The following is a 25,137-nucleotide window of genomic DNA, read 5'->3' as shown; positions in this document are numbered from 1 at the left end:
AAAGTGCAAAACAAACATGAACCCCATTTACACCCCCGTAGATGCTGGACCCAAACAAACGCCGTTAGAAACCCATTGGTGGAGAAGAATACTGGCGAAGCACTGATGGCGTACCAATTCCGCCAAACACTGGCAGACTACTGCTCGGAACTGGGCTGCCAATCTCCCCGGGAACGATACTGCCCCTGTGACCTGAAGCGGCACTGTTGTTGTCCGGCTCGAACTTGACAAACTCCCCCGTTTCGTCCTTTTTAATCGAGAAGGTGCCCCCACCATTCTGCGTGTTGCCTTCCGTATCGCAAATATCTAGCATCTCTTTCAAGGAAATCGAAGGCTCGTTCTGTGGCCGCAGCTGCTCAACCTGGCGAAGAACGAGGTTCACATCATGATAGCCGTCCGCACCCTTGAAAGGACTCGTAGTATTGAGCTGTTTACAAGCCTGAATGACTAACAGCCGAATGGCGACAGGCCGGGATGTGTGAGCACGGTGGAGGCCTGCGGACCCAAATGCGTTGTTAGACCAACCACTTGCTATGATCCACGTCAGTATTCGCTTCCATGTAAGGGCACAGGAATTCGCAGAGCAAACTGACCATGTCCGGTTCCCCAAGTCTGAGCACTGGGAAAAGCAGACGTTCCGAAAGGGATCTGTGCACCCCATGTGCCACCGCTTACTACAGGACTCACTGAGAAGTTGGTGTGCTTTGATGCTAATCAGATTGTTAGAACATCCTATCACACTATACAGTTCCAATAAGATACTGTGGCCTTATAGCCAAACAACTTACCACTGAGGGGATCTGGAAACAGCGATGGTCCACCGAAACTGGCCCGCGCCGGTCCGGGGAAAGTGCCGGGTGCTGTAGCACCGGGTAGTGACTGCGACAGATTCGAGGACAGAGGAACGTCAGTGTCATCAAGGAGAGCACTGCTGCCAAGTTGGGCGCTCAGATCCTCCACATCTCGTTGTGTGGCGCGATCACCCCCCTTCTGCTGGTCCTGCTGGGTGCTGGATGGCCGTTTGATAGGGCTAGGCCGAGAAATTGGCATAGGCTGTGCGTGATTCTCTAGAGGTGACCTCTCAAACGAGCCGGAGGGTTGCCTGGAATGGCGGTGGGGCAATCCACTCTGCTGCGTCGAGAAAGCTCCAGGAATCTGCTGGCCATGGAACGCAAACCCTTGTCCTGGCTCAAGGGGGAATCCGCGCCCAGGCGGCATTGGACGTGCTCCATTAATACCTGGGGGTGCGGGAATTCCGTTTGGAGCTGGGTAGCCACGGAAAGGACTGATGAAAGGTCCCGAATGTGGCGGATAACTGGGCAGATCATGTCCAACTGGTGGTCGCGCGACCATTCCAGACAAGCCCGGGGGGTTAGGTGGTATTCCGTTGACGTTCGAGAATCCAGGAGGAATGGATCTGCCCAGGGGAGACAATGGCGTAGAAGGCTGAGATTGATGAAGCATTGCATGCAGTCCGGGGCCTTGTTGCGAATTTCCACTGGCAACTCCCGATGACTGAGACACGGGCATCGAACGAGGAGAAAGGGAGGCCTGCGATGGGTCGGTGCTAGGGGCTTGGGAGTGCGGCGAGGAGGAATGAGAGTCTTGTTGGGATGGCTGACGGGGTCTGGCTGGAGTAGGAGCTTTAGGTAACACAGGTGTCGCGGACGGGACGTGCGGCGAATGAGTGACAGCCGGAGAAAGGCCCTGAAGATGATGCAAATTCGACGGAATAGGGACAGGACCCTGCTGCGACGACCGCTTGGCTTGATCATCACGCTTCTCCTGATCTTTGGCTTCCTCTCCGCCCTTTGCTGTATCCTTCTTGGCTTGTTCCTCCTGGGCCTTGCGGTCGCGCTCTTCCTTCGCCTTCTTTTCCCGCAATTCGCGCTCTTCTTTTTCTTTCCGCCGGGCCTCTTCGCGTCGTTTCTTCTCTTCGCGCTGCTTCCGCTCCGCTTCGGCCTGTCGCTCTCGTTCCTCACGCTGCCGTCGAAGCTTTTCGGCCTCCTTGCGCGCGCGCTCCTCTTCTTGGGCCTTCCGTTCTGCTTCTTTCTTCTTTCGCTGCTCTTCCCGTTTCTTTCGCTGTTCCTCGAGTTTCTTCTCTTGTTCCGCTTTGGCAGCTGCTTCCTCTGCAGCCTTCTCCGCTTCCCGGCGCGCGCGTTCCTCTTCCTTGGCCTGTTTCTGAAGTCTCTTCTTGTCCTTCCGTTTCTGCGCTTCCCGGGCTTTCTTAGCATTCCGCTGTTCGTTGCGAGTCTCCTCTTCCATGAGTTCTTCGATCAACTTCTGTTGCCGTTGTTCGGCGACCTTTTCTCGGTATGCCGTCAGGACGCGTTGCTCGAACATTCGGGCCGCAAATATTTGAAACATTCGTCGGCCTTCTTCCATGCGTTGTTCTTCTGTCATGGCATCCTGGATGGAGGTTAGCAATGAACTAAGAATAGTGGCCGAAACCACGAAAGGGGGGAACAACTCCAGGGCAGACCATTTCATCTTCCTCGTAATCCTCTTCCTCTTGACTGTCATAGTCCTCGTCTTCCTCGTCGTCGTAATCTTCGTCGTCGAATGGTCCATGATTGTGACCGCTATGAAGGGATTCGTGCGCAGCAGCTATGCCGTACTGGGTATCTTCTTCGCGTTGCATTCGACGTTCGGCCAACTGTTCCATCATGTCGATGAAGTGTTTCCCATCATTCTTCAGTAAATCGTCTGCAACTGTAAGAATACCATCTATCTCGAAGAGCGAGGGGAAAAAGCAAGAAATCAGTACAAGATTCGTTGAAATGTTTTAAAGCTGGCGGCACATCAGCCTTACCTTTAACAGTTAAGCTATTGCCGAAGGCAAAGAAATCTGCGCGAGCTGCACGAGTTTCCTCGTCTTCTTCGTCAAGGTCTTCATCACTGTAAGGCTCATCCCCATCATCCTCCTCCTCATCGTAATCCTCCTCCAGTTCATCATCTTCTTCTGTCAGTTCATGAATGCGACCTCGTGAAGGATGGAATTGGCCTTGGGTTCGGGTATGTTGACCGGGAGATCTTAGTGGAGGCTGGTACAACCGTGGAGGCGGTACCATAGGGGAGCCTTTTTCAAACGATCCTTGATTGTGATTGGCGTATTGTTCAAGCTCTTCGTAGTAGGCATCGTAGAGAACCTCGAGCTCCTCCTCGATGGCGGTTCGCTTTCGCCCACATACCGTACAACTGCACGAATGGCGTTGTTGCTCCTTCATCTTCTTCAGAACGGCATCTTTTTCCACCTTGACAAGCTGCCGACGCTCCTCTTCTCCCAGCTCTAGCCAGAACGTCTTAATATTCTCACGTTCTTCCTGAGTAGATGTATTCCAAATACTGCGATTTTTGGCCGGCTTCAGAATATCGTGAGACGCGAGATGTGAGGGGAGAGACGGCGGAAGAGGGTGTGACATAGAAACGGAAGGGGTGGACATGGGAGTCGAGGTTTCGTCTCCTTGCGCGTGAGAACCATTACGCGCTTTCTTCCCTTTCTTTTTCTTTGATTTGCGGCCTGTCGATTTCTGAGAGATCTCCGTGCCGTTGCTCCCTTGGGGATTTTGTGAATCAACTTGCGCGTCCACCGAATCCTGGCCATCCTTATGATATGCGTCACCGTTCGTGGACTGTTCCTGGTCGGGTCCGTCGGCGTCATCATCGTCGGAAGGATAACGTTCTGGATTAGTGTGGCTGGATCCGTTCTGAGTAGCGTCATCTGTCGATAGGTGTCCGTCTGCTAGTTGCCGCTCGGCCAGGCGAGCTGCCTGTTTTTGTCTTCGTTTCTGCTTCTTCCGGTTTACTGGTGCGGAGACTGTGTCTGAAGGAGAGGAAAGGCGATGGTCTTTCGGCGCATGAACGTCACCATTTGTGGTGGGCGCTGATTGAGCAGTCGTTGACGAACTGTTCGGCATTGTGGAGTTTGGAGAAAGTTGTGTATGCGGCGCAGGAGCCATGAAGAACGAGTTCGCAAAGATATCCGCTCCCGGAGAGTAAACAGGATCGTCGAGTGGTGAAGAGGGTCTAAAACCCTAGGTGTCCTTGATACTTCCACTTCCAAAACCAAAAGCCTTACTAGAGCAAGATCAGCAAGGGTAGAGTACAGCCGAGCACAGAAAGAGCTCACCGGCGAGCAGTAAGCGGAGTAAATTGCGACCAACAGAGCTGAAAGAAGAGGATATCCGATGTCAGCACTCCCTACCAAGGTTGAGACACTTGCGAGTGAGAGGTGGGGAGTTAAGATAAAGAGAGGAGGAGATCCTGCGCGGACAAAATGGGGAATTATGAGGGCGGAAGAGGGGTGGAAGAGAACCCTTTGGCCGCACGCAGGGGAGGCGGGCAATGTCCAAGCTAGGCGACTGAAGAATATAGTCCGTATTGGAGATCGCTCCGGGGTGACAAGGAGGGTATCTCGATAAGTGTTAGGATCTAGATGGGAGTTGGGGAACGAACAAGCGCAGCCAGAGCGGGATGGGGTTTGAAAGGCTGGCTGCCACTGGAGAATGGAGATGATGATTGATGGGCTTTGGACGGTGGATCTTGACGCCGTCTGGATGGCTGGCGTGCCGCTGGCTGGATAGCCGCCGCAAGCGAGCTGGAGGCCTGAGGATTTGGGCATAAACAATTGTGCCTGAGGTATCCGTTACAATAATTGCTCTTCCATCCGTTTACAGTACATGAATTTCAACCACTGCTGAGGTACCTACCTCGTTGGATAAGGTACCCAAGCAGATGAAATCAGATAAAGTACTTAGGCTCCGGTCTACGACCAATTTGCTGACAGGCCACAAGCAAAAGTCCTTGTAATTTAGGGGACATATGGCATACTAAGCATTATAAAGCAAGGAAAGGTTTGAAAATCATTCTGGAACAATCTTCGTGACTCAAAATTCATCAGCATTTGTTCATGTTGTTCCTTAGATAGGTATCTTGACTAGATACCGGGCTCGCCGATGTCCTGGTATTATTATTATTGTCAACTGTCGTCGAGGCCAGTCCCCTCTTTGCTCTAGGCTCCATCTAGGTAGCTCTATCTATAGTCCATGCGCATATTAGGTATTATTTACTTCTCCCGTCTCATCTCTCTCTCCACATGCATCCATTTATAACAACAATTATGGTTCGGATGGGAAACGATATAGCACCTAGTGTAGGCCGTTTGAGACAATTCCTTAATAAAGCCATTATTTGTGGGAAGGTATGGCCCATGGGGTCTCTTCAGCTGTGCCATCTACGGGTCGATCCCATCCTTTGCTTTGATTAGCACTTTATGAATCGGCTAGGCTTTTGGTGGGCTACCCTCGTAATATTTAAAAGCCTTTATTCCTTGTCTTCTCGTGCCTCGAAATTTGTTCTTATTGTTATCTGCATCATCTTGCTCCCTCTTTCCGTAGGTTGAGGTCCTTGTGGAATAATAATAGGTAGCCTCTTGGCCTACCTAGGTAACATCTGTACTGTACTGTATACCATCGGTAAAGTACTTTTGAAACCAAACTGGTATTACCAAGACACCTCCGCCAGAAGGGAAAGTGGTAAACTCCTCCCACTTCACCCGTGTTGGTCGATCATCGATTGACTTAAAAGTCCATCAGCCTCACCTCGACCGCCTTCCAGGACGACTAATCCTCAAACTCGTTATCGTCCTCCCTGTCACTCAGCGGTTTAGGGGGAGGGGATATTATTTTCTCTCAGAAGAAGCAATTTCATCACTTCTTCCATTCGTTTCGTCGCAACCCCGTCCAGTCATTCGGTATTACGGTCAGATCTTACGGTTGCCTGATTCCGTTTAGTTTCGATATCGGCCGGGGCTGAACAGTGAACAACGCCCTCCCCTTGTCGTTTCCTCATCTCGAATACCTTCGCTCCGATTTTCTTCCACACTCTCATCTTCAAAGGGAGCTGTGGTCTCTCGGTCATTCGTGAGGAACAATGGCTCAACAACAGAATGACAATGTGATGCGGAGGTATGTACAAGACCCCTTGTGGTTGTCGGGGTGGATCTCTGTGGTCCACGTCCAGGTCAATACAGGCGGTTTCCATTTCCAGCCTCGTTAGTTGCACCATCCTTGTCCTGTTTTGGAGGAAGCAAGCTTTGAATTCCGAATTGACATTCCCTCAATGACACAATATGCTGATCTCATACTCAATGCAGAAAGCTGGTCATTATTGGAGATGGTGCTTGCGGGAAGACCAGTTTGCTGAGTGTATTTACGCTTGGTTATTTTCCAACTGTGAGTGCCCTCATTCGGATATTATCTCAAAATTTGCTACTGGTGTGAGCTGTGACAGCTAATGTGTTCCATTTCCAGCACTATGTTAGTACTCATGCATCCTTAACGCGCTTCCCTTTCGACAAGAATACAAGCTCTGACAGCATCACCAGGTTCCCACAGTATTCGAGAACTATGTTACAGATTGCAGGGTTGATGGTCGATCTGTTCAGCTGGCCTTGTGGGATACTGCAGGTCAAGAAGACTATGAAAGATTGCGACCACTCGCATACTCCAAAGCGCACGTTATTCTGATAGGCTTTGCCGTGGATACGCCAGATTCTTTGGAAAACGTAAAGCACAAGGTTCGTCCATGTTGAATCCGCCAAATCTCGTTACGATCAACTCACTAGTTCCCTCTGCAGTGGATTGAGGAAGCAAACGAGCGATGTCCCGGTGTACCTATCATACTTGTCGGATTAAAGAAAGACTTGCGCGAAGATCCTCTGGCGATTGAAGAAATGCGGAAGAAGTCTCTACGCTTCGTCACATCCAAAGAAGGAAGCGAAACTGCCACGCAAATCGGCGCCAGGAAGTACCTAGAATGCTCATCGTTGACAGGCGAGGGAGTAGACGACGTTTTCGAAGCCGCTACGCGAGCCGCCCTTCTTACATTCGATAAGCGGAAGACCTCATGTTGCATCGTGCTATGACATCCGATGGTAATACGACCCTAGCTGCCACGGACTCATCGATTCAGTTTTTATTCTATCGGATCTCTCAAAAAGAAGGAGCAGAGAAGGATCATTTGGTGGTCGTTGACTGATCATCGCATCTTGCATTACTGGCGTTTGGGAGGTTATCTGTTAATATTTTCCTCTTGCGTTGTCTTCCCTAGGGTATATCTTCCTGCTCACACTCTCCTTTACATGAACACTTGCACTCCGGATTCCCCTCCTTTGGCATACTTCCTTCTCGACTTTGGAGCGCTTTGTCTCGTTATGATTCTCCCTGCGGCTCACTTTGCTTCTTTCTTTTATACTTCCTATATTCATTCCCTTTCTGATGCTGTCTAGCGTCTTTTGCATTTCATCTATGTCTTATATCCAGCATTTTGACACATACTGAACATGCTGATGTCAATTCCGGCTGTACGTCATGCTCGTGTCCAACCGGAGCAAGAGCGAGGGCAAAAATCGCATAATGTAGCTATTGGCTTAAAACAGTCTATATCGGCGAATCAAGTATCCATGAAACTAAACACTCAGAACAAAGTGACCTATAGTACATGCCAATTCTTACAAATAAACTCAACAAATCACCAATTCCGAGGAAACCGTCCTTTCCATTGACCGGCCACCGATGTAGAAGAGAACATGACTAGTATTTCTTCTCCATGCGCTTCCACTCATGATTCCACCCCTCCTTACTCGGGCCCTCGGTCTGCATCCGCCCGTACTCGATGGGAAACATACTCCTATACACCCCGCGCTTATTCATCGAGATCCGGAACAGCTTGCCTCCATCCCCGGCGCCCGTGCGGAGCTCCTCGCACGCGGCGTTCATCGCCTGCCACTGGCGCTGCAGCTCGAGCTGTCTCGCGCGGCGCTGCTGCGCTTGGTACAGTTGCCAAGCGCGGTGGATGGTCCAGTGCCGGAGGTAGCGGGTTCGCGAGAAGCGGAGGGGCCGGGGTGTGAGTGGGTGCCAGAGGAAGTAGCGGATTAGCGCTGTGAGACGTTAGTAACGGCATTGCATCAATTCCCATTTCTGGTCGCCGTCGGTGCCTATCGGAAGGACTTACTGATTCTTTTATCGCCACGGGGAGCATTTTTGTTGCGTTTCAGCAGGGCGCTTGTTGTTGAGAAGGTCCGGGTCCCGATGGCTGCTGTTGCTGCTGCGGGTTGAACAGGAGCGGTAGGTTTGCGTATTAAGAGGTCGTTGCTGAGCCGGCTGATGGCTGGTCGGGCGGGGGTTTGGGAGAGAGGGATTCTGAAGACGTTCGCCAGCGAGGCGAGGACAGGGGAGAGAGGTCGCATGGTGCGTGGTGGTTTTGGAATTGCGTGAGGTAGATGGGCTGGTGGAAGTGATGGAAGGCATTTTGGTTTTTGGAGATCGGCGGCGGAAAGTTTGATTAGCCGCGCGCCTATTCAGACCTAACTCTGCCAACTACTGTTATTTTCTACGGTCGAGATTGATACCATCTCCTGTATAATATGACTTATGCCATTGTATTGAATTGATTGTATAATTCGCAGTTCTCGATATCGCCTGCAACAAATGCCATTGAGGTGCCTACTATATGGGAATCTAAAACTCCTGAATCTTAGAAAAACCTTGGCATCCGTTGAAGATCCGAGTGCAGAGAGAGCAGACTAAATCCTCCAGGGTAATCCCAACCAACGCCAGTGAAATGCATCGTCGTCACATCCGTAGTCATGAGAGTAGGGAAAGCACAAAGCCAAAGGGTCAATGTATTGAAAAATTCGAAAACGCCACTCAGTGGTTCACGACTTTCTTCTTCTTCCGGTCGTAGTTCAGCACCTTTCGTTTCCTGTGTGTCTGTGCAAGCTTCCAGCGGCAGTAAAGTACTAATGCATCCTTCAGCAGCACAAACATGCACCCTCCGATGACACTTCGTCCCCACCGCGTCTGCAGCAGACCAGGCCGGCCGCGCTCCAAGGCTGACGGTGCGCTTGTCCACGATTTGGGGAGAATATACTTGAGCAGACCACCCATGGATGCCGAAATCGCTGGAAATGCGAGAGCTCCGAGAACGATATCGGCAAGGTTGTTTGTTTCATGTATGAGGTCGTCTCGCCGTCCTAGTCCCAGATTATTTCCATTTTGCGCGTCACCTTGGTTTTGCCCGTTGTTCTGGGCGTTTTCTCCGGCCTGGAGACCTAGAATACCCTGACGCACATCATTACCCATTCCAACTTGGAACTCCAGATCAATTTCCATCAATATCTGGCCATTCTCAGCATCGTTTCTTCCCTCCGGATGCTCAGGTGGCGCATTATCATCAAACTCGTTGATATCTGCTTGGCGCGGTTGCACCTCGGCAATCCACTTCCTCTCCAGCTTGCCGAATAATCTTTGGTAGACTGCATTGTAGAAGCTTTTCACATAGGGAAGCGCAGCAAACGTCATAGCAGCACTAGGTGGCCACAGGTCAAGGTCGAGCTCTTGGCCCGGGTTATGTGTCGCGAAGAACAGGACTGGGATGGCAGGTAGAAGACCCTCGGCATACCGAGTCCGTGAGAAGATGAGCACGAGCGGAATCAGTGGTAACCCTAGATTCAAACCCGAATTCCATGTGCCATCCGCTGTCTCTTCCAGAATTTGTCTCGCTTCCTCGGTCCCAAAAACGAAATACATCGAGTAAACGCCGTGTGCACAGCATCCCGCCCAAACGGTACCCGCCAGTGTAAACACCATACCCGGTAGGACCAACCGTCCAGCAAGCCGCTCAAACATCCGAACAACGTCAACGATATAGCTTCGCGGACGAGAGACCACAATTTCGGCTTTACACTGCGGGCACACCATCTTGGCTCCGTGACCGTTGCGTTTGCGTGATCGAGGGTTTTCGAGATCAGCGAGCCAGTCCAAGAGGCAAGCCTCATGAGCGGTCAAGGCGCAGGGACAAGGCGAGCGCCATTCGGAGTTCAAGGGGGAATCTTCCGTCTCGTCGGTGTAACAGATCCAGCACTTGCGCGGTTCTTCATTCAAGGACTCAGCGGCGGTCGAGCTCCGGACAGGAGATTTGCTGGCGGTGGCGGTGTCAGAGTCGGCAGTGTCGTCGTTGTTCCCTGATGCATCCTCGCTGGATGCAAGTGGTTTGTTGAGTAGAACTGTCTCGTTGTCCTCCATGGCTTCTGCGGGTGAGGCGCTTGTAAAACTGCTTCTGTCTGCACTTGCTGTAGTCTCGTCTCGAGCTGATGTGGCGTCCGATGATTGAGCTCTGCCAGTAGTGGCGGGATATCCGGGGACAGAAGCCATAGCTGCGACAGAGCGTGCTGAAGAAGACGGTCGAGCGAAAGAGAAGAATGGAAATCCGTAATTCTAGAAGATGAGATGCGTGCCTGGCATCGTGCAAATCGAGGTTGAAGCTGAGTCACAAACCGAACTGCAGGACTGATGATGATGATGGGAAGAGGGGAGATGGTTTATTCATCACTCAGTCGTCAATCAGAGGGCGGAATCAGCCTACCGCTTCCTCGGATACGGACCGCGGCTTTCAAGGACTCGACTTTGATGGCCTCAGGAATCGCCGACGTCAGAAATGTCACGTGATTCCAAGTATCTTATTGCACGCGATCACCTCAACTGATGGCGGATATGGTAGCATAACGAGCCGCCTGCCTTTACTATCTTCTGATTGGGATCGCCGGGGTACTCTCAATGAGAGAAAGGGAGAATAAGTGACTGTGCCCAGGCATAAAGTACGCAGACTGTTGTTCCAGTACTCAGGACCCCTCGTAGATTTAGCAGAGCAGTATGGACTGTCTGTCTGTTCACAGATGTAGACAACTTATTTCTCATTTCAAAGTCTTCGGAGACAGTTTGTAATATCAATCATCGTTTCGCCCATCCTTCCCTAAGACATACATGGAAGATTTCCAACCTAAGTAACCCTTGAAAGAAGTAATGATAATGTGCATTATATACAAGCTAATGTGCGACAGAAACCAGGGCAGATTTTCGCAAGATTACAATTGACATGTCAAGAGAACATGAAAAGAAAGGGACTGTTAAGAGAAATGGACTGAATAGAGTGTCACTTTTGAGTCCCCTTATGATCTTTTCCTACTTTCATCAGGAAGAAGACTTCGTGTGAGAGGCTGGATAGCTTTTTTAGCATACATCTCCGCCCAGTTGCGTTTTAGAACCCGCCAGAAACGCCATGGATATCAACTGAAAGATGAAATATCAGTAAGCAATGTTGCAATGCCGAAACCGTCTGCACGATCACTTGTGAAGGTACTCGGGGGCCGTTCTGCTTCTCAGCAGGGCCTTTCTCTCCTTCTCCTTGGCTTCATCATAGACCAGGAACTCGTGCAGGGCGCTACCAGCGGGAACCATGGGGAGCACGGGCACCTTGCGGTCAGTGAAGACCTCAAGCAGAGCAGGACCATCACTTTCGATCAGCCACTTCAGCTTCTCCTCAACCTCGGAAGGCTTAGTGCAGCGCTCAGCAGCAACACCCATAGACCGAGCCATGGGCACAAAGTCAGGGTTCTTCTGGTGGGTGTGCGAGTACCGGTCCTCGTAAAACAGGTTCTGCCACTGTGTCACCATGCCCTGTTCTTCGTTGTTCAAGAGGAGGACCTTGACACCGATGTTGAACTGAGCAGCCGTGGTAAGTTCAGTAAGAGTCATGTTGAACGAAGCGTCACCGTCGATATCAATGACAAGGCAATCGGGGCGTGCAACCTTGGCGCCGATAGCAGCAGGAAGGCCGTATCCCATGGTACCGAGACCACCAGAGGTAATCATAGTACGGGGATGGCGCCAACGGAAGTGCTGGGCAGCCCACATCTGATGCTGACCGACACCAGTAGTGATGATGGTGCGGTCTTTGATGGAGGCAGTGAGATCGCTGAGTTTCTCAATCAAAGCCTGGGGCTTGATGGGGCCTTCCGGGGTCTGCTTCTCGTACAGAGAGATGGGGAAGCGGGCTTTCCAGTCATTGATCTGTGCAAACCATTCTGGTCTTTCAGGGACCGGCTTGACATGGGGAAGCAGAAGGCGGATGTTCTCGGCACAGTCGCCCTCCACCGCCTCGTTGGCCTGAACGACCTTGTTGATGTTCTTAGGCATGATTTCAAAGTGAACGATTCCACCACGTTTCTCGGAGGCAGCCAGCTTGGCCTGGGGAGCAAACTTGGAGAGGTTACCAGTCACACGATCGTCAAAACGGGCACCGACGGCAATGATCAAATCCGCTTCTTGCATAGCCATGTTGGCGTAGGCAGATCCGTGCATTCCCAGCATGTGAAGAGCCTTGGGGTCAAGCTCATCAAAGCCTCCGAGACCCTGCAGAGTAGTAGTGACAGGTATGCAGGCCTTGTCCGCCAATTCCTTCAGCACTTTAGGACCATCTGGGTGAGCGAGAAGACCCTGCCCTACATACAGAACAGGCTTCTGGGCAATGTTGACCAGGTGGGCGACACGGTCAATGCTGTTCTCTAGCTGCTTCATGCTGAGCTCACGAGCAGCCATGGTAGCAGCACTTGGGAGGGAAGGAATGGTGCTGTTCATGGGAATGGGCTTGCGAAGGATTCCAGCGGTGATGTCCTTGGGAAGATCGACCAAAACGGGTCCCGGGCGACCGCTGGTTGCAATCTCGAAAGCCTCCTGGATCCGACGAGGGAGTTCGGCAACGGACTTGACCATGACATTCCATTTGGTACAGGCTCTCGAGATACCGATGACATCGGCTTCCTGGAAAGAATCGGTACCGATCGAGCTAGTGGGAACCTGACCACAGAAAACAACCATTGGGGTACCGTCAGAAAGAGCGTCCTGCATGGGTGTAATAACATTGGTGGCTCCTGGTCCGGAGGTAACGAGGACAACACCGGGTTTTCCAGAAGCACGTGCGTAACCTTCGGCCATATGCCCGGCACCCTGTTCATGGCGAGGAAGAACGAAGTCAAAGTGCTTAGAGTTATAGATGGCGTCGAACACGGGGAGAATGGCACCACCGGGGTAGCCGACTAGTTCGCGAGTTTAGTATACCGTCCATTGAAGGGAAACTTGACGAAAAGTTGGTAAGCGAGGGATGACTCACAGATGTGCTTAACACCAAGTCGGAGCATCATCTCGTGGAAGATCTGTCCACCACTAAGACCGACAAACCTGCTCATCAAAATAATTAGGCTTTTTCTAGACAATCAATTGATGTGACGCCTTCTGAATTGACATACGAGTCGTCCAGCTCGGGTAGCTGCCGATTTTGCAGAGGTGAGACTTCATTGCGATGAGGCTCCTGGTTGAAGGCGGGACTAGGAATAGGTCTTGAATTTCTAAAGCATTGAAATGTCAATGTCTGCGAACAAGAACTTTCTGGGAGTCCTATTCCAAAGAGAAAACTCACGAAGCCGCAGCTGTTGCAGTGCTCTGGTTGCGCTTTTGAGCAGACAAGCGGTGGGGCGAAACCGTACCGGCAACGGACGAAGAGGTAAACGGTCTTCTACCAGCAGCAATGTACTTCTGGTAGTGGAAAGAGCGCAGAGCGCTCTTTGATGGTCTTAAAGGCATCATCTTGATGGCGGATGACTGCCAGGCCAAAATAAGAGAGAAATGGAGGGTTCGGAGAGAGGAGAGGAGATGGAATTGCTGGACCAGAAATTCAGTAGGGAAAAAGACGACCCAAAAGAGGCCGAGTGAAGAGTCAGACTTCGGGGGAGAGCATCTGAACCAGCTAACCGATAGCGGCCTAGCGCTGTCTAAGACCAATCAACTTAACGCCATTATTGGACAGCGGACTCCGATGTTCGGCGTCCATCCTCTTGTTTGTACATCATTTGATTGGCAGCTGGGTCTTTTACTCATGATGCGGAGTAGGTACGGAGCATAAGCACCTTGACTGTTCAGACAACAGCTTGATGCTTGTTTACAAAATCACCTGGGAGCATGTACACCCACTGCTGGTCATACAAGCCGAGTCACGGATCAATGGATTGACAGATGCAGTATATCGCGGTACATCCAGCTTAAGGTAGCTTTGGACATTCTTGCACGCCAACCATAATTACTCGAATGATAATCTTCACCGCATTGAACAATCGAATTGCTGTCTTTCTGTATGCGGCTTATCGTTGGCCAGACGTAGGATTAGCGCTTTGGAAGGGCGTACTAGTGACTCGGCATCATGAGCTCCAGGATATATCGCCTGTTGTCCTGTTGATATTGAGTATGACTCAAAACGTCTATCACCCTCGGTTCGTCTTGAGCTTGTAATGCTCTTAATGGCAAGAGCCATTTTTCAAGATGTGCCCCAAACACCACCACAGCGAATGACCGCGATTGTGCTCCTGGAGACGGATTTGTGCAGAATAGCTGCATCAGAAGCGGGGTAGATGCCTGCCTGGTGTTCCTCACGGAATCAAGTCCCTAGGGGGGCCGTTTGGATCCAGGAAGGTACTATATCCATATTCGGCTCGTGCGACAGAAGACGCCTTACGACCAGCACTGAATGCTCCAAGTTTTCCACCTTGGCGATGAGTCCGTATACACTGTCATTTTCATAAAAGGAGAGAGACAACTGCTTGCTTGAGGCACTTCCATGACTGGTCCCCAATTATATCTCCTTGCCATTCCGTCGAGCTTTCCGTCCACGGCTCGATCCTCATACAGTCTGCCCTTCCTGGTCGTAGAGCATGAGCGTGCGGAAAGTCTGACTGGGTTCAAATATGGGCAGAAGACAAGAGAGTAAAGAGCCTTTGCCACATCATGTACAAACTTGCCAATGCCTCTTAACGCCAAGCAGACGATTGGCTTCGATTTCGTCGATCCAGAGTTCTATGCATTTTACGAAGGAAGCTTGAAGTAATTCAAATGCTATCTGCATGGTTATACGAGGTCAGGTCAGGTTTCAAGGACGCTATTGGGCTGAATCCTGAGCTTCTCGGCATAGTACTTTGATTGCCTGTTGAGAACCCTAAGTCCCATATGGAGGCACAGTGGACATCGACTCGACTGGGTTAGTACCATCAAGTGAAGCTATGTACTTCCAAGGATTACGGACCAGGTTTGGCGTCTGAGCATGGAGTCAAGGGCCAGTAGGGAGATAACGCAAGAAGATTTTGTCTCCATTTCATAATCTTAATGGCAAAGGACCCTTGAGCCCTTTTGACTCTACCGCGGGCAGTCAGACGAGGTCACTGATAAGGGCATCGGTGCCCTCAGTATAGCGCCTCAAATTGTCCAAACCATTGTGAAACTATTGTTGTATCATATGCAAGACGATTGCGGGCCCTCGTTTTGCAACTCATTTGTCTTCGTTGCAGGCTTTCTGAGGCCTTGCCCTCAGCCATTACTGTCCTATCAATCTGGTTGGCGCCTCCATCTGCCATTGAACCTAGTCTACGGTGAGGTTCTTCATTCCTCGCTTCCCAGATCTGTATCGTAATAGATTAGTATGGTTCTAAGTATGAATGGTGTACAGCGCGGCGATAGGTCATCAACATATCACTACCGTGAAATGAGTCACCCGCAAAAATTCCGGCCTCAGGAGATTTTAAGTCAGCTAAAACCACCCATGCGGCTGTGGTCTTCAACTTCCAAAAGGCATCGGGCAACGCCCATCAGAGCGAGATGTAGTGACTTTGTCCAGGACATACCGCAGCAGACATTGTTGTTGAAATGTTGCCTGTCTTGTACAAAAAACAGGGTCCACGATTTCCCAAAGCATCTGCGAGGTTATTATATCATCCGTCCTCAGTGAGACCAAGAGGCCGTTCATATAGGGCCGCAAAAGGAAGAACCATAAAATCACCAGTGACAGTCGTTGCTGTCGCTATCATTTCGGCGCGGAGTAGGCGTGTTGGCTGCTGGAAGGCTGGAGGTTCGTGGGCTGGGTCCGCCTCAGCCAGAACATCAGCGAAGATCTCATCAGAAGCCATGTTCGTTTCGTGAGTTCAATAGAAGTCGAGACCACAGCGATGATCGTCCATGTATCGTGCTACTTGTCCTTGACTGGTCAGAATTTTTGGGCACAGTTGGCTACCAAGGAAGTAGTTCTAGAGAGTACAAACCCGGTTCTGGGCGAATCTGGCCCTATGCTGGATGAAACGTCCAGTATGTTTCGTTTTGCCTACTGGCAAATGACATTATCTCCGGCATTGACTATTACCAGGTCAGGCAGCAGGCTCCCTGCAGGTGGATTCCTTCCGACCCGGCAATGGAACCAGTATCAACATGGAGCCGACATGGTTGTCTGTGTAAGTGTAGTCGGTCTAAGTACTTGTCCCGCAGGCTTGCGTTGCAGCCTGTTCTTTTTTCCATTGACGTGAGATTCTTCGTGATTCGAGGCCTGAATCCCTATGGAGGTTCTCCCAGATACTTTAGCCTTTCTAAGGCGCACTTAGAGCACTCCATCCACTGTGAGGTCTGGTCCAGTCGCAGTGTATATTTGGATTCGCTTGGATGAGTGGTGTGGCTGTTTGTAAAAGACACTTAAAGTAGACAGACCGTGTTATTCAACACCAGATCCTCAAACACTAGGTCGAGCAACCGGATGTATAGAACAGGTGGATGGGTTGGTCCGCTTGATTTTAGCTCCAATGGCGTTAATTACTGACTGGATAGCCTTTATATGTTTGTTTCTTTCCAAGCAGGTATGTCGCCAGGGAAGCGAAGTGTAGGTCAGGAAGGTCTGGCTGAACAATTGTTGAAGATATAAGCACCTTCGGCCTGTGCTGGGCAGGGGGCCATTGGCCACCAGAGGAGTCAGGACATCAGTTGCATCTGTCTGGAGCCTTCTTACGTGTGAGGAGCGGTCCGAGTTTCTTATCTTGGGGGCAGTGCTTCAAATATGTCAGGGTGGTCCTCTGAAGCTGCTCTGGGCTGTGGAGTCCCTATCGTCATCGTTGTCTCGTTGGAATCTTCGGTCCACATATGCTTGACGTTCGTTTGTGATCAGCTGCAACACCTGGACGTTGGACAGCTTGATATTTTGCCGGAGGTATAGGTGTGCCTTGTATGATGGCTCGATTACCTTTCAGTTGTCAAGATCTTCCGGTCTGCCCTGTCAATCAGCGTATCTCAATGGGCTTGGGGTTGATCTGGTCAGTGCTATTTGCACGATCTTTATCTTATTGGTGATGAGGTCAAAACTTCAAGACAAGACGAGATGAGTCCAAACAGAAGAAGGGAACACTTCAACGAAGAAAATGGATGCGTTCAGAGAAAGGTAAAAGGTCATGTTAGTAAGTACTGCGGAAGAGTGAATGAATAACAGCGACTGAAAAGTGAAGAAAGAATTAAAGGGTGGAACAAACAGACAGGGAGCAAACACTCAGTCTGCATGGTTACAGGGGATCAGATTGCAAGGCAAATCCTACTTCTATTTGGATAGATCGTGAGCTTCTCAGTATAGCTACATACTGCACACATTGATTGCTTACTGAGAACCCTAAGCCACATACGGAGGGCGAGTGGGGTCAGTACCATCTAGCTCGAGGCAAGCTTGTAGCCTATGCTAGGGTCTAAAAAAAGCTGGAGAAATCGGGGAGCCGGTGAAGACGGAGAAACTATTCCGTAGAGTGAGCGAAATGGAGTACTAAGGTAGTAGACAAAACTAAAGTAGTAGGAACGGGATAATCTCCGGGTTGAATTTAACCGAGATGCGTCCAGGGCCCACGCGACACGCATTTCACCCAGTGAGAGGCACGGGACCTCCGGGGCATTGATGCTGGCCTTGCTGCCCGTCATTCCGGGCATCCCCACCCTAGCAGGCTAACATCCAAGGCATTAAGGTATTATTGAGGCATCCATATCTCGTGAGCATTTGGTGGTATCTCTGCCCCTCAGCCCCTCCCCACGTTTCCACCCCCTATGACATACATAGATTAGTTTCGTAGCTTTCCCACCCAGGCACTTCAGCAATATTTCCGTGTGTCGGGTACACCTGTTTTCCTTTCTCTGATCTTCTCACCTCCATATTGGTATTCTTCTTTTCCCCCAAAATTACCTCTCACATCTTATCCCCTCCCTGATCTTGCACTCAGATACCCCGCCATGGCAACCCCGCAGGAACTCGTGCCTCAAACAGAATCCATAGCTGAGGTCTACGCTACAGACGGTGCCTCTGCTACTTCTGCTGCCCCCGAGCACCAGTTACGATTCAATGAACTAGTTACTCAATTCAACAAATTATACGGCCATCGCCCAGATTTCGTAGCCCGCAGCCCTGGTCGTGTCAACATCATTGGAGAGCACATCGACTACAATCTATATGACGTCCTCCCGACAGCTGTAAGTGTCGACGTGATTATCGCCGTCAAGGTTATTCCTCCTACTGGCTCAGAACCATTTGTCAAAATCTCCAATGTTTTACCCGAAAAGTTCCCCTCTCGCGAATTCACTGTGCCTCGGGATACCGATATCGAGATTGACCCCAAGAAGCATGAATGGGTCAACTACTTCAAGGCTGGTCTTTCGGGCGCGTTGAAGTTCCTGCGCAAGCAGAAGGCCGATGGCTCGTTTACACCAGCAAGCTTCGAGGTATTGGTGGATGGTAATGTGCCTCCAGGCGGTGGTATCTCCAGCAGCGCAGCCTTTGTCTGCGCGAGTGCGTTGGCCGTCATGAAGGCCAACGATCACGATGTTTCGAAGCAGGACTTGCTCGACCTGGCCGTTGTTTCGGAGAGGGCCGTTGGTGTCTACTCGGGAGGGTAAGTCAATAATCCACAGGCGCATATCGTATTGTGAGCTAACCAGCTTCATGCTGTAGAATGGACCAAGCGGCTTCCATCTTCTCACGTCGCGGATATCTTCTTTATACTCAGTTCTACCCTAACTTTTCCGTTCAACATGTCCCTATTCCCAAGGCGGATGAAGAAATCACTTTCCTCATGGCCCAGAGCTTCGTCACCTCAAACAAGGCCGAGACAGCACCCCGGCACTACAATCTGCGCGTGGCCGAATGCACTCTTGCGGCTGTGGTACTGGCCGCGCAGCACGGCATCACCTTGACCAAGGATAACAGCTCGCTGGGATACAGTCTGCGCAACTTCCACGAGGAATTCATGCGCAAGGAAGGCCGCCTCGGGGACCCACTGGAATATCAGATCGACTCCGTGATCCAGTCCACCATGGAGCTCCTGACCCAGGAGCAGGGATACACCCGGGAAGAGATCGCCAAGCTGCTCGGCATCACAGTCCCCGAGCTAGAGGCCAAGTTCCTTTCCGCATTCCCAGTCCAGGCGGAACGCTTCCTACTCCGCCAGCGTGCCCTGCACTGCTTCAAGGAAGCCCGGCGCGTGCTTGACTTCAAGGCCTGCCTGGCCAAGGCCCACACCCTGGACGAGAGGCGCATCCACTATCTAGGCCAGCTGCTGAACGAGTCCCAGGAGTCCTGCCGAACGGACTACGACTGCAGTGCCCCGGAAGTCGATGAGATCTGCGCCATCGCCCGCCGCGCCGGAACCTGGGGAAGTCGCCTTACAGGTGCTGGCTGGGGAGGTTGCACAGTCCACATGCTGCCGCAGTCTAAGGTCGAGGCCGTTACCAAGGCCTTGAAGGAAGAGTATTATCTGAAGAAGTTCCCGGATATCAGCGAGGAGAAGCTGGCACAGGCAATGGTTATCAGCAAGCCTTCTAACGGATCCTTCATGTATGTGTACCCTTGTCTGGATGATGTCTTTACGGTTCTAAGCGAGGACATTGACTCACTGACTGCTTTCCACCAGGATTACGGGAGCCGCCATTGCCAATGTCAAGGTTTAGGAGATGTATATCACGGGAAAGAAAATGAAGCATTGAGCGATTCTGTACTGTTCACATTGATCTCTAGGGCCATTGGATTGCCCTTCATAAATCCAAGGTCCAGGAATATCTAATACATAAGTGCCTGTGATTCTATTGAAGCTGGGCATGGTTTGAATATGATCTCTTATATATTACAGTTCAGTTCAGAGTCCAGTCGATCGGACAGCGACCGGTCGGTATGTTGCATGGGTGGATCTGGTTTTGTAGCAGTATCATCACTTCATCAATAGAAGCGTGTGGACTGCAAGCAGGAGCAGGAATCGTGCTTGGGTCATGGTGCTTATCAGGCCTCAAAGCTTGCCTTGGGACTGGAAAATAGGACCATGTTTGGGCTACACCTTTATCTGACTTTCGAAGCCTGTACCAAGAAATGGCTTTCTTCTGGCTTTCCTGGTGACTGAGGCTTACCGTCCGCCATGTCACCTGTTGGTAACAATAGTCGCGGTTGAAGCGGCTGATCGATCGTTGGGATAAAGCGAGAAAAACTCATGATTTCTTCTTGGGCGCTGCCTTGGTAAAGAAATCACTCATCTTTTTCATCCCCGCAGTATTGACCTTCTTCAGGTCTCTCACACCGCGGGATTCTCCGGCCTTCTTCTTCTTCTCTTCCTCTTCTTTGCGGCGCTTTTTCTCGGCGCGGGACTCTGCAGCTTCGTCGTCCTCGGCACCGCGCTTGCGACTGAAATCCCCGAGTGATTGAGTCGCGAGCGCTTGCGCTCGCAGCTCCGCTATATGCTGAAGATGGTCTTGAAGGGGTTTGAAATCCACGGGTGTCTCGGGTGTAGCAATTAGCTCATCTAATCTAGCGCAAAGCTGTGGGGAGATATATGATTCCTTGATGAAGGAGAGGACGGTGGAGATTCTCAGCAGATGAGCCATATTGTCCCTGGTGGCGGATTCCAGACTTGATTCGGCGGAAAGTTCGGTGGCAGGCGTTGAGACACCTGAGGGTGTTGAGATAGAGGCAGTCGTCGTGGATTGTGTTTCCTGTTTGTCCTGGGATTCTCCCTCGCCGTCATCTTCCAATGTCGACGTGCCTCCGATGACGGTCTCCTCTCGCTTGACGGACATCAAGGGTGTAACCAATGCTTGACGCACAAATCGCTCCTCCAAGCTCGCTGGAAGGCCCTGGGCCACTATGCGCTCCGCCTTAGTGATCAGTTCCTTGAGGAGCTTGACCTCGTCGAAGCGGAACATTTTCTCATCCCCTGCCTCGACCGAGTCACATACCGCCTCGACTCGCGATTGTAAGACACTATGGAAATCTTCATTGTAGAGTATGTGCCGTAGATGACTGGGCAAATCGTCCTGCGAATCAATGATATCGTCAAGCGGCTGGAAAAGCCTCTTGGTTTGCGTCGACGAGGCCGGGGCCAGCAGAGGTATCATGAAGAACATGACATCAATTGGCGTTGCAACATACAGTTCAGCGACTCTGGAGATAGTCCCCTTGGCTTGTGAGAGGTCACCTTCGCCATTGGACGTTTTCGTGTTTGGTTTGGGAGTGAAGAGTATACTCCGTGGAAACTGCGGCGTAGACCCTACGACGGTAAACTCGTATACGCCCAGTTTCGGGCAGAAGAAGTAGCGACTGGGCTCTCCAGTTCGCGGATTGGGCAACGTTATAAATCTGGCATCGTCACTTGCAGCTGAAGGGAGAACGAATGTCTTGCTGGGAGTCTGCACTGTAGTTGGCACCTTGAGATTCTTCTGTTCGGTGTCGGGGTGCTCAGATGGGGCGGTTGATCGCGTCCGCATTTTGGCGGTATTGCTCGGAGATGAAGTATGTATATTATCCGATATAACTTTCTCACATCGCACGACAATAGACAGTTGGGTAAAAAATGATCGTGTACAAGCTTGCTGCTTAACGGTAGCTCCCTGTGGTTGCTCTCAACGCGTCGGAGCTTCAGGTTGGTTTAATTTCCATTCTGCGGACGCGACGCGCGCAGGACTTCCTCGGCCAATCAGCGCTGTTGTTGCACGCAACCACTCACACTTGCAGCAGCGGAAGATTCAATTTCTCGTCTTGCGCCTTGCTGATGACAGGGGATCATCTGAATAAAGAAAGGGGTTGTTTTCAACTTTGAAACACGGGGTAGTTATTGTCGCTCACTGGATTCTTCAGTTTCCTGGTTTACTCACACCCGGGCTCTCAATTCCTGATTGACCTCGGTGCTCTGACTCCATCCCCGCATCCCAATAAACCATGGCCAGGGTCAGCCAAGGAGCGTAAGAAACAGAAGGTGACACGGTCACTCGGCCTTTCTCAATATCACTTGACTGGGAGAAATCAGGAAATAGATGTTGCCATGACCAGCAGTGAGTGCACAGCCTTTCTGTACACGGGTGATTCTTCCCTACTTGCGACAGTAAACTAACCGAAACTCACCGCAATTGTTCAGTGGTTGAGACCTCATGGCCGCCGAAATCTCCTAGGGAGGCACTTCTCAGCTCTCCCGATGGTCGCAGGAAATATCAAGATATGCGACTCCGCCATGAGAATATGGGGTCGCCTTTGAAATACTCGAGGACTACTCCGAATCTACGAGTCAATCAAAATTTGAACGACGCTATTGATGGCATGGACGAGGAAGAGGAAGACGAAGACGAAGAGACGCTGCGACTCAAGCTTGCTGCCATTGAAGCAAAGCTGAAGTTGAAGCAGCTTCAAAAAAGTCGCGCACGCTCAAACACGTTGGATTCGAACGATACGCAGTCCAGACCAGCATCGGCAGTTAGCTTCTCGTCGCGGTCACAAGAGCACGTATCGAGACTTAGGAGCCCCATCCAAACGACTCGCAGACAAGAGCCGGATGATGTTCAAGTCCCTTTGTCACCTGTCAGACGAGCGGCTCCTCCAGTTGAGCCTGCATCCCCGCGGAGATATCTTCTCGGCATCGACAAGGGCCTCAAAGGTAGCGATGTTAGTCTCAAACGTCCTCCAAGCTCCCGGTTGGGGACACGACCAACAAGTATGCATGGGGCTCGTGAAGCTGTCGTGTCTCATTCCGTCGATATCTTCGCATCTCACGCGCAGATACTGGCTGCCGAGGAGGGTGGGAAACGGGGCAAGACGTTTAGTGAGCGAATTGCGGAAAGCCGAACAGCTGAAAAGTCTCGCAGGGAACGAGAACTGAGGCTTCAGGTCAACCGAAGCTCCGCGTTCCAGTTCGACAAGACGGAGATGGAGACATTTAGGACAGCAGCGGCTGAGGCGAGAACAAACGCTCCTCCCAGGTCACCGACCAGAAGCCGTCCAGTCGAGACTTTCAGCAGAGACGATGTTGTGCGATCGTTTCAGAATCTCAAGCCTTCCATCAAACGAAGCCAGACTGCGCCCAGTGTGCGCAAAGACGCAGGCTCTGAGGGGTCACGACCATTTTCCCATAAGCTACCCAATCAACCCGAAACCGGACCAGCATCCTCTCAGTCTCGTGGAGATTCTTTTTCCGACCTTGACAACGAAGCCCGAGACGAGGTAACAAAGAAGACACCAGATTCGTCCAAGTTTGAGCCATACTCGTCGCTTCACTTGTCGAACCGAATACTACCACACTCCTTTTTAGCTAGAACCCTATCCGACAAGAAGATTCTTCGCATTCCAGATCTTCTGAGGACAGTGAGAGCGCCAGACTTTGAGCTTCCCGAAGAGATTGACGGAGACTACGTTGTGTTCGGCATAGTTGCCTCAAAGTCAGAGCCAAAGCAAATCAAGGATACCAAAAATGTCTCTGCAAAAGAAATTGATCCTTTTGATGATGGACTGAACAACAGCAACAGGTATATGGCTATCACGCTCACGGATCTCAAGTGGACAATTGATCTGTTCCTGTTCGACACTGCATTTCCTCGATATTACAGGTTATCCGAAGGCATCCTTATCGCCATCCTGAATCCTACCATCATGCCACCTCCCAAAAATAAGATAGACACCAACCGGTTCAGCCTCTCCATTTCCTCATCGGATGATAAGATTCTCGAGGTTGGATATGCCCAGGATATAGGCTTCTGTAAAGCTGTCAGGAAGGACGGCAAGACTTGCCAATCATGGGTGGATGGCCGAAAGACCGAGTTCTGCGATTTTCACCTCGATCTCCAGGTCCGTCGGGCGCAATCACAACGGATGGGAGTCAACAGTGGCACAGGCATGTTTGGCCCTGGGGGCCGTTCAGGCCCACGGACTGGGGCTTTCGCGGGTGGGAAGAAACCAGGAACCCCTAACGGTCTGAAGTCAAATGGTCCCCAATACGACCTTGGGTCTCAGTCCTTGTACTACATTGCACCTGCTCCCAAATCTCAAGGCGGCGGCGCTCAACATTCCCGCCACAGAGCACCCGGCCAATCTGCCGCCAGTCTCATCGACGCCGACGACGAAGATCCGTTCATCGCAGCAGGCATGATGGGCCGTGGGGCGGAAAGCAAGGAAGAACGCTTCCGGAGACGTCTTGTGCAGCAGCAGCGCGAACGAGACATCACTCAGAAGCTAGTCACCTCTCGAGCTGGCAATGTGGGCGCAGAGTACCTCCGCGCAAGAACAAACAAGCCCGCAACATCCTCTCGTCCTGAAAGCGCCGCCTCGTCTTCACAAGAGAAATCCAGCTTCGAGGCCTCCGCTCCTGTTTCTGCGAGCAGCCTCGGCCTAACGGGCTTCAGGAGAGCAAACGCCGTAAAACTCAGCCCACTGAAGCGCGCCTACGACGGCGACAAACAGCACAATGGCAGCGTGAAGAAGACGCGATTCATAACGTCCAACGGTATCAAGGAAGCCGGACGGGACAGCCTAGGCGGCAGCTCTAATGCCATGACAAAACCTAATGATGATGATGACGATGACGATGAACTAGACATCATCCGATAAATGAAACCACTTACATACTGTGCACATCGTTTTTCCCTCACACATCTACAAACTAGATACCCACTCCTTGCCTCATTTCACTTATCTGGACAGAAAAAGGTCACACTCCCTTTCTTGTAACAGTGCTATGTCGAGTGTACGTCCTTTAATCCATACCTAGGAACGCCTCATGGAGAGTCTGTCTTGCCTTCAATAAGCCATTCCTTGCACTTTTTTGTCGTCGCTCGTGTCAGCTGTTCCTTCTTTGTAATTTTTCGCTTCTCCTTGTCATGCCGATTGATGATTACAGTGGTACTTGTAGCAGGACTATGTTGTACTATTCCATGTTTTATGACTTCTCCAGCAATGATTATTGGTCTTGAGCCTTGGGAGCTCTGCAATTCAACCTGTACCCCGTAGTCATATACCGTCAGGTCGACGGCAGAGTATTGAATATTTACGCAGGTCAGCAGAGATACCTATATGCCTGACTTTCCAGCTGTAAGGCAGGTTTACTTTTCAAGGATAGGTGGCAATCTGAGTTCATGTTCATTGGGATATCTAATTCTGACTAGTTCAACGCAA

At 51.0% G+C, this 25,137-nt stretch overlaps 8 protein-coding genes across 8 annotated transcripts; 3 read left to right on the top strand and 5 right to left on the bottom strand.

Moving 5' to 3' along the window:
- Nucleotides 1–64: 64 nt before the first annotated feature.
- On the bottom strand, nt 65–3,959 carry Asppvi_006570 (putative stress response protein Nst1; the record flags this gene model as incomplete). Its single annotated transcript, XM_043302471.1, has 5 exons — nt 65–531; nt 594–710; nt 789–2,409; nt 2,483–2,727; nt 2,813–3,959. The coding sequence occupies 5 exons, from the start codon at nt 3,957–3,959 to the stop codon at nt 65–67; spliced, it is 3,597 nt and encodes a 1,198-aa protein (XP_043158406.1).
- Nucleotides 3,960–6,130: 2,171 nt separating this feature from the next.
- On the top strand, nt 6,131–6,925 carry rho2 (putative Rho GTPase Rho 2; the record flags this gene model as incomplete). The annotated part of the gene is made up of 4 exons (XM_043302470.1): nt 6,131–6,233; nt 6,292–6,317; nt 6,386–6,577; nt 6,638–6,925. The coding sequence occupies 4 exons, from the start codon at nt 6,131–6,133 to the stop codon at nt 6,923–6,925; spliced, it is 609 nt and encodes a 202-aa protein (XP_043158405.1).
- A 667-nt stretch (nt 6,926–7,592) lies between these two features.
- Nucleotides 7,593–8,248, bottom strand: Asppvi_006568 (mitochondrial 54S ribosomal protein mL40; the record flags this gene model as incomplete). The annotated part of the gene is made up of 2 exons (XM_043302469.1): nt 7,593–7,939; nt 8,014–8,248. 2 exons carry the CDS (start codon nt 8,246–8,248, stop codon nt 7,593–7,595), a joined length of 582 nt encoding a protein of 193 aa, XP_043158404.1.
- A 460-nt stretch (nt 8,249–8,708) lies between these two features.
- Nucleotides 8,709–10,214, bottom strand: Asppvi_006567 (RING finger domain protein; the record flags this gene model as incomplete). The annotated part of the gene is made up of 1 exon (XM_043302468.1): nt 8,709–10,214. One exon carries the CDS (start codon nt 10,212–10,214, stop codon nt 8,709–8,711), a length of 1,506 nt encoding a protein of 501 aa, XP_043158403.1.
- A 969-nt stretch (nt 10,215–11,183) lies between these two features.
- Asppvi_006566 (acetolactate synthase catalytic subunit) lies at nt 11,184–13,481 on the bottom strand (the record flags this gene model as incomplete). Its single annotated transcript, XM_043302467.1, has 4 exons — nt 11,184–12,934; nt 13,009–13,076; nt 13,145–13,243; nt 13,315–13,481. The coding sequence occupies 4 exons, from the start codon at nt 13,479–13,481 to the stop codon at nt 11,184–11,186; spliced, it is 2,085 nt and encodes a 694-aa protein (XP_043158402.1).
- Nucleotides 13,482–17,960: 4,479 nt separating this feature from the next.
- On the top strand, nt 17,961–19,670 carry Asppvi_006565 (galactokinase galE; the record flags this gene model as incomplete). The annotated part of the gene is made up of 3 exons (XM_043302466.1): nt 17,961–18,616; nt 18,676–19,557; nt 19,634–19,670. The coding sequence occupies 3 exons, from the start codon at nt 17,961–17,963 to the stop codon at nt 19,668–19,670; spliced, it is 1,575 nt and encodes a 524-aa protein (XP_043158401.1).
- A 528-nt stretch (nt 19,671–20,198) lies between these two features.
- Asppvi_006564 (uncharacterized protein) lies at nt 20,199–21,470 on the bottom strand (the record flags this gene model as incomplete). Its single annotated transcript, XM_043302465.1, has 1 exon — nt 20,199–21,470. The coding sequence occupies one exon, from the start codon at nt 21,468–21,470 to the stop codon at nt 20,199–20,201; it is 1,272 nt and encodes a 423-aa protein (XP_043158400.1).
- A 554-nt stretch (nt 21,471–22,024) lies between these two features.
- On the top strand, nt 22,025–24,573 carry Asppvi_006563 (Mcm10/DnaG-type zinc finger protein; the record flags this gene model as incomplete). The annotated part of the gene is made up of 2 exons (XM_043302464.1): nt 22,025–22,034; nt 22,118–24,573. The coding sequence occupies 2 exons, from the start codon at nt 22,025–22,027 to the stop codon at nt 24,571–24,573; spliced, it is 2,466 nt and encodes an 821-aa protein (XP_043158399.1).
- Between the last annotated feature and the right edge of the window lie 564 nt (nt 24,574–25,137).

The sequence above is a fragment of the Aspergillus pseudoviridinutans genome, assembly GCF_018340605.1.
Source record: "Aspergillus pseudoviridinutans IFM 55266 DNA, scaffold_4, whole genome shotgun sequence".
Lineage (NCBI taxonomy): Eukaryota > Fungi > Ascomycota > Eurotiomycetes > Eurotiales > Aspergillaceae > Aspergillus > Aspergillus pseudoviridinutans.
Note: the sequence above shows the minus strand (reverse complement) of the source record. Positions and strands in the feature narration are given on the sequence as shown.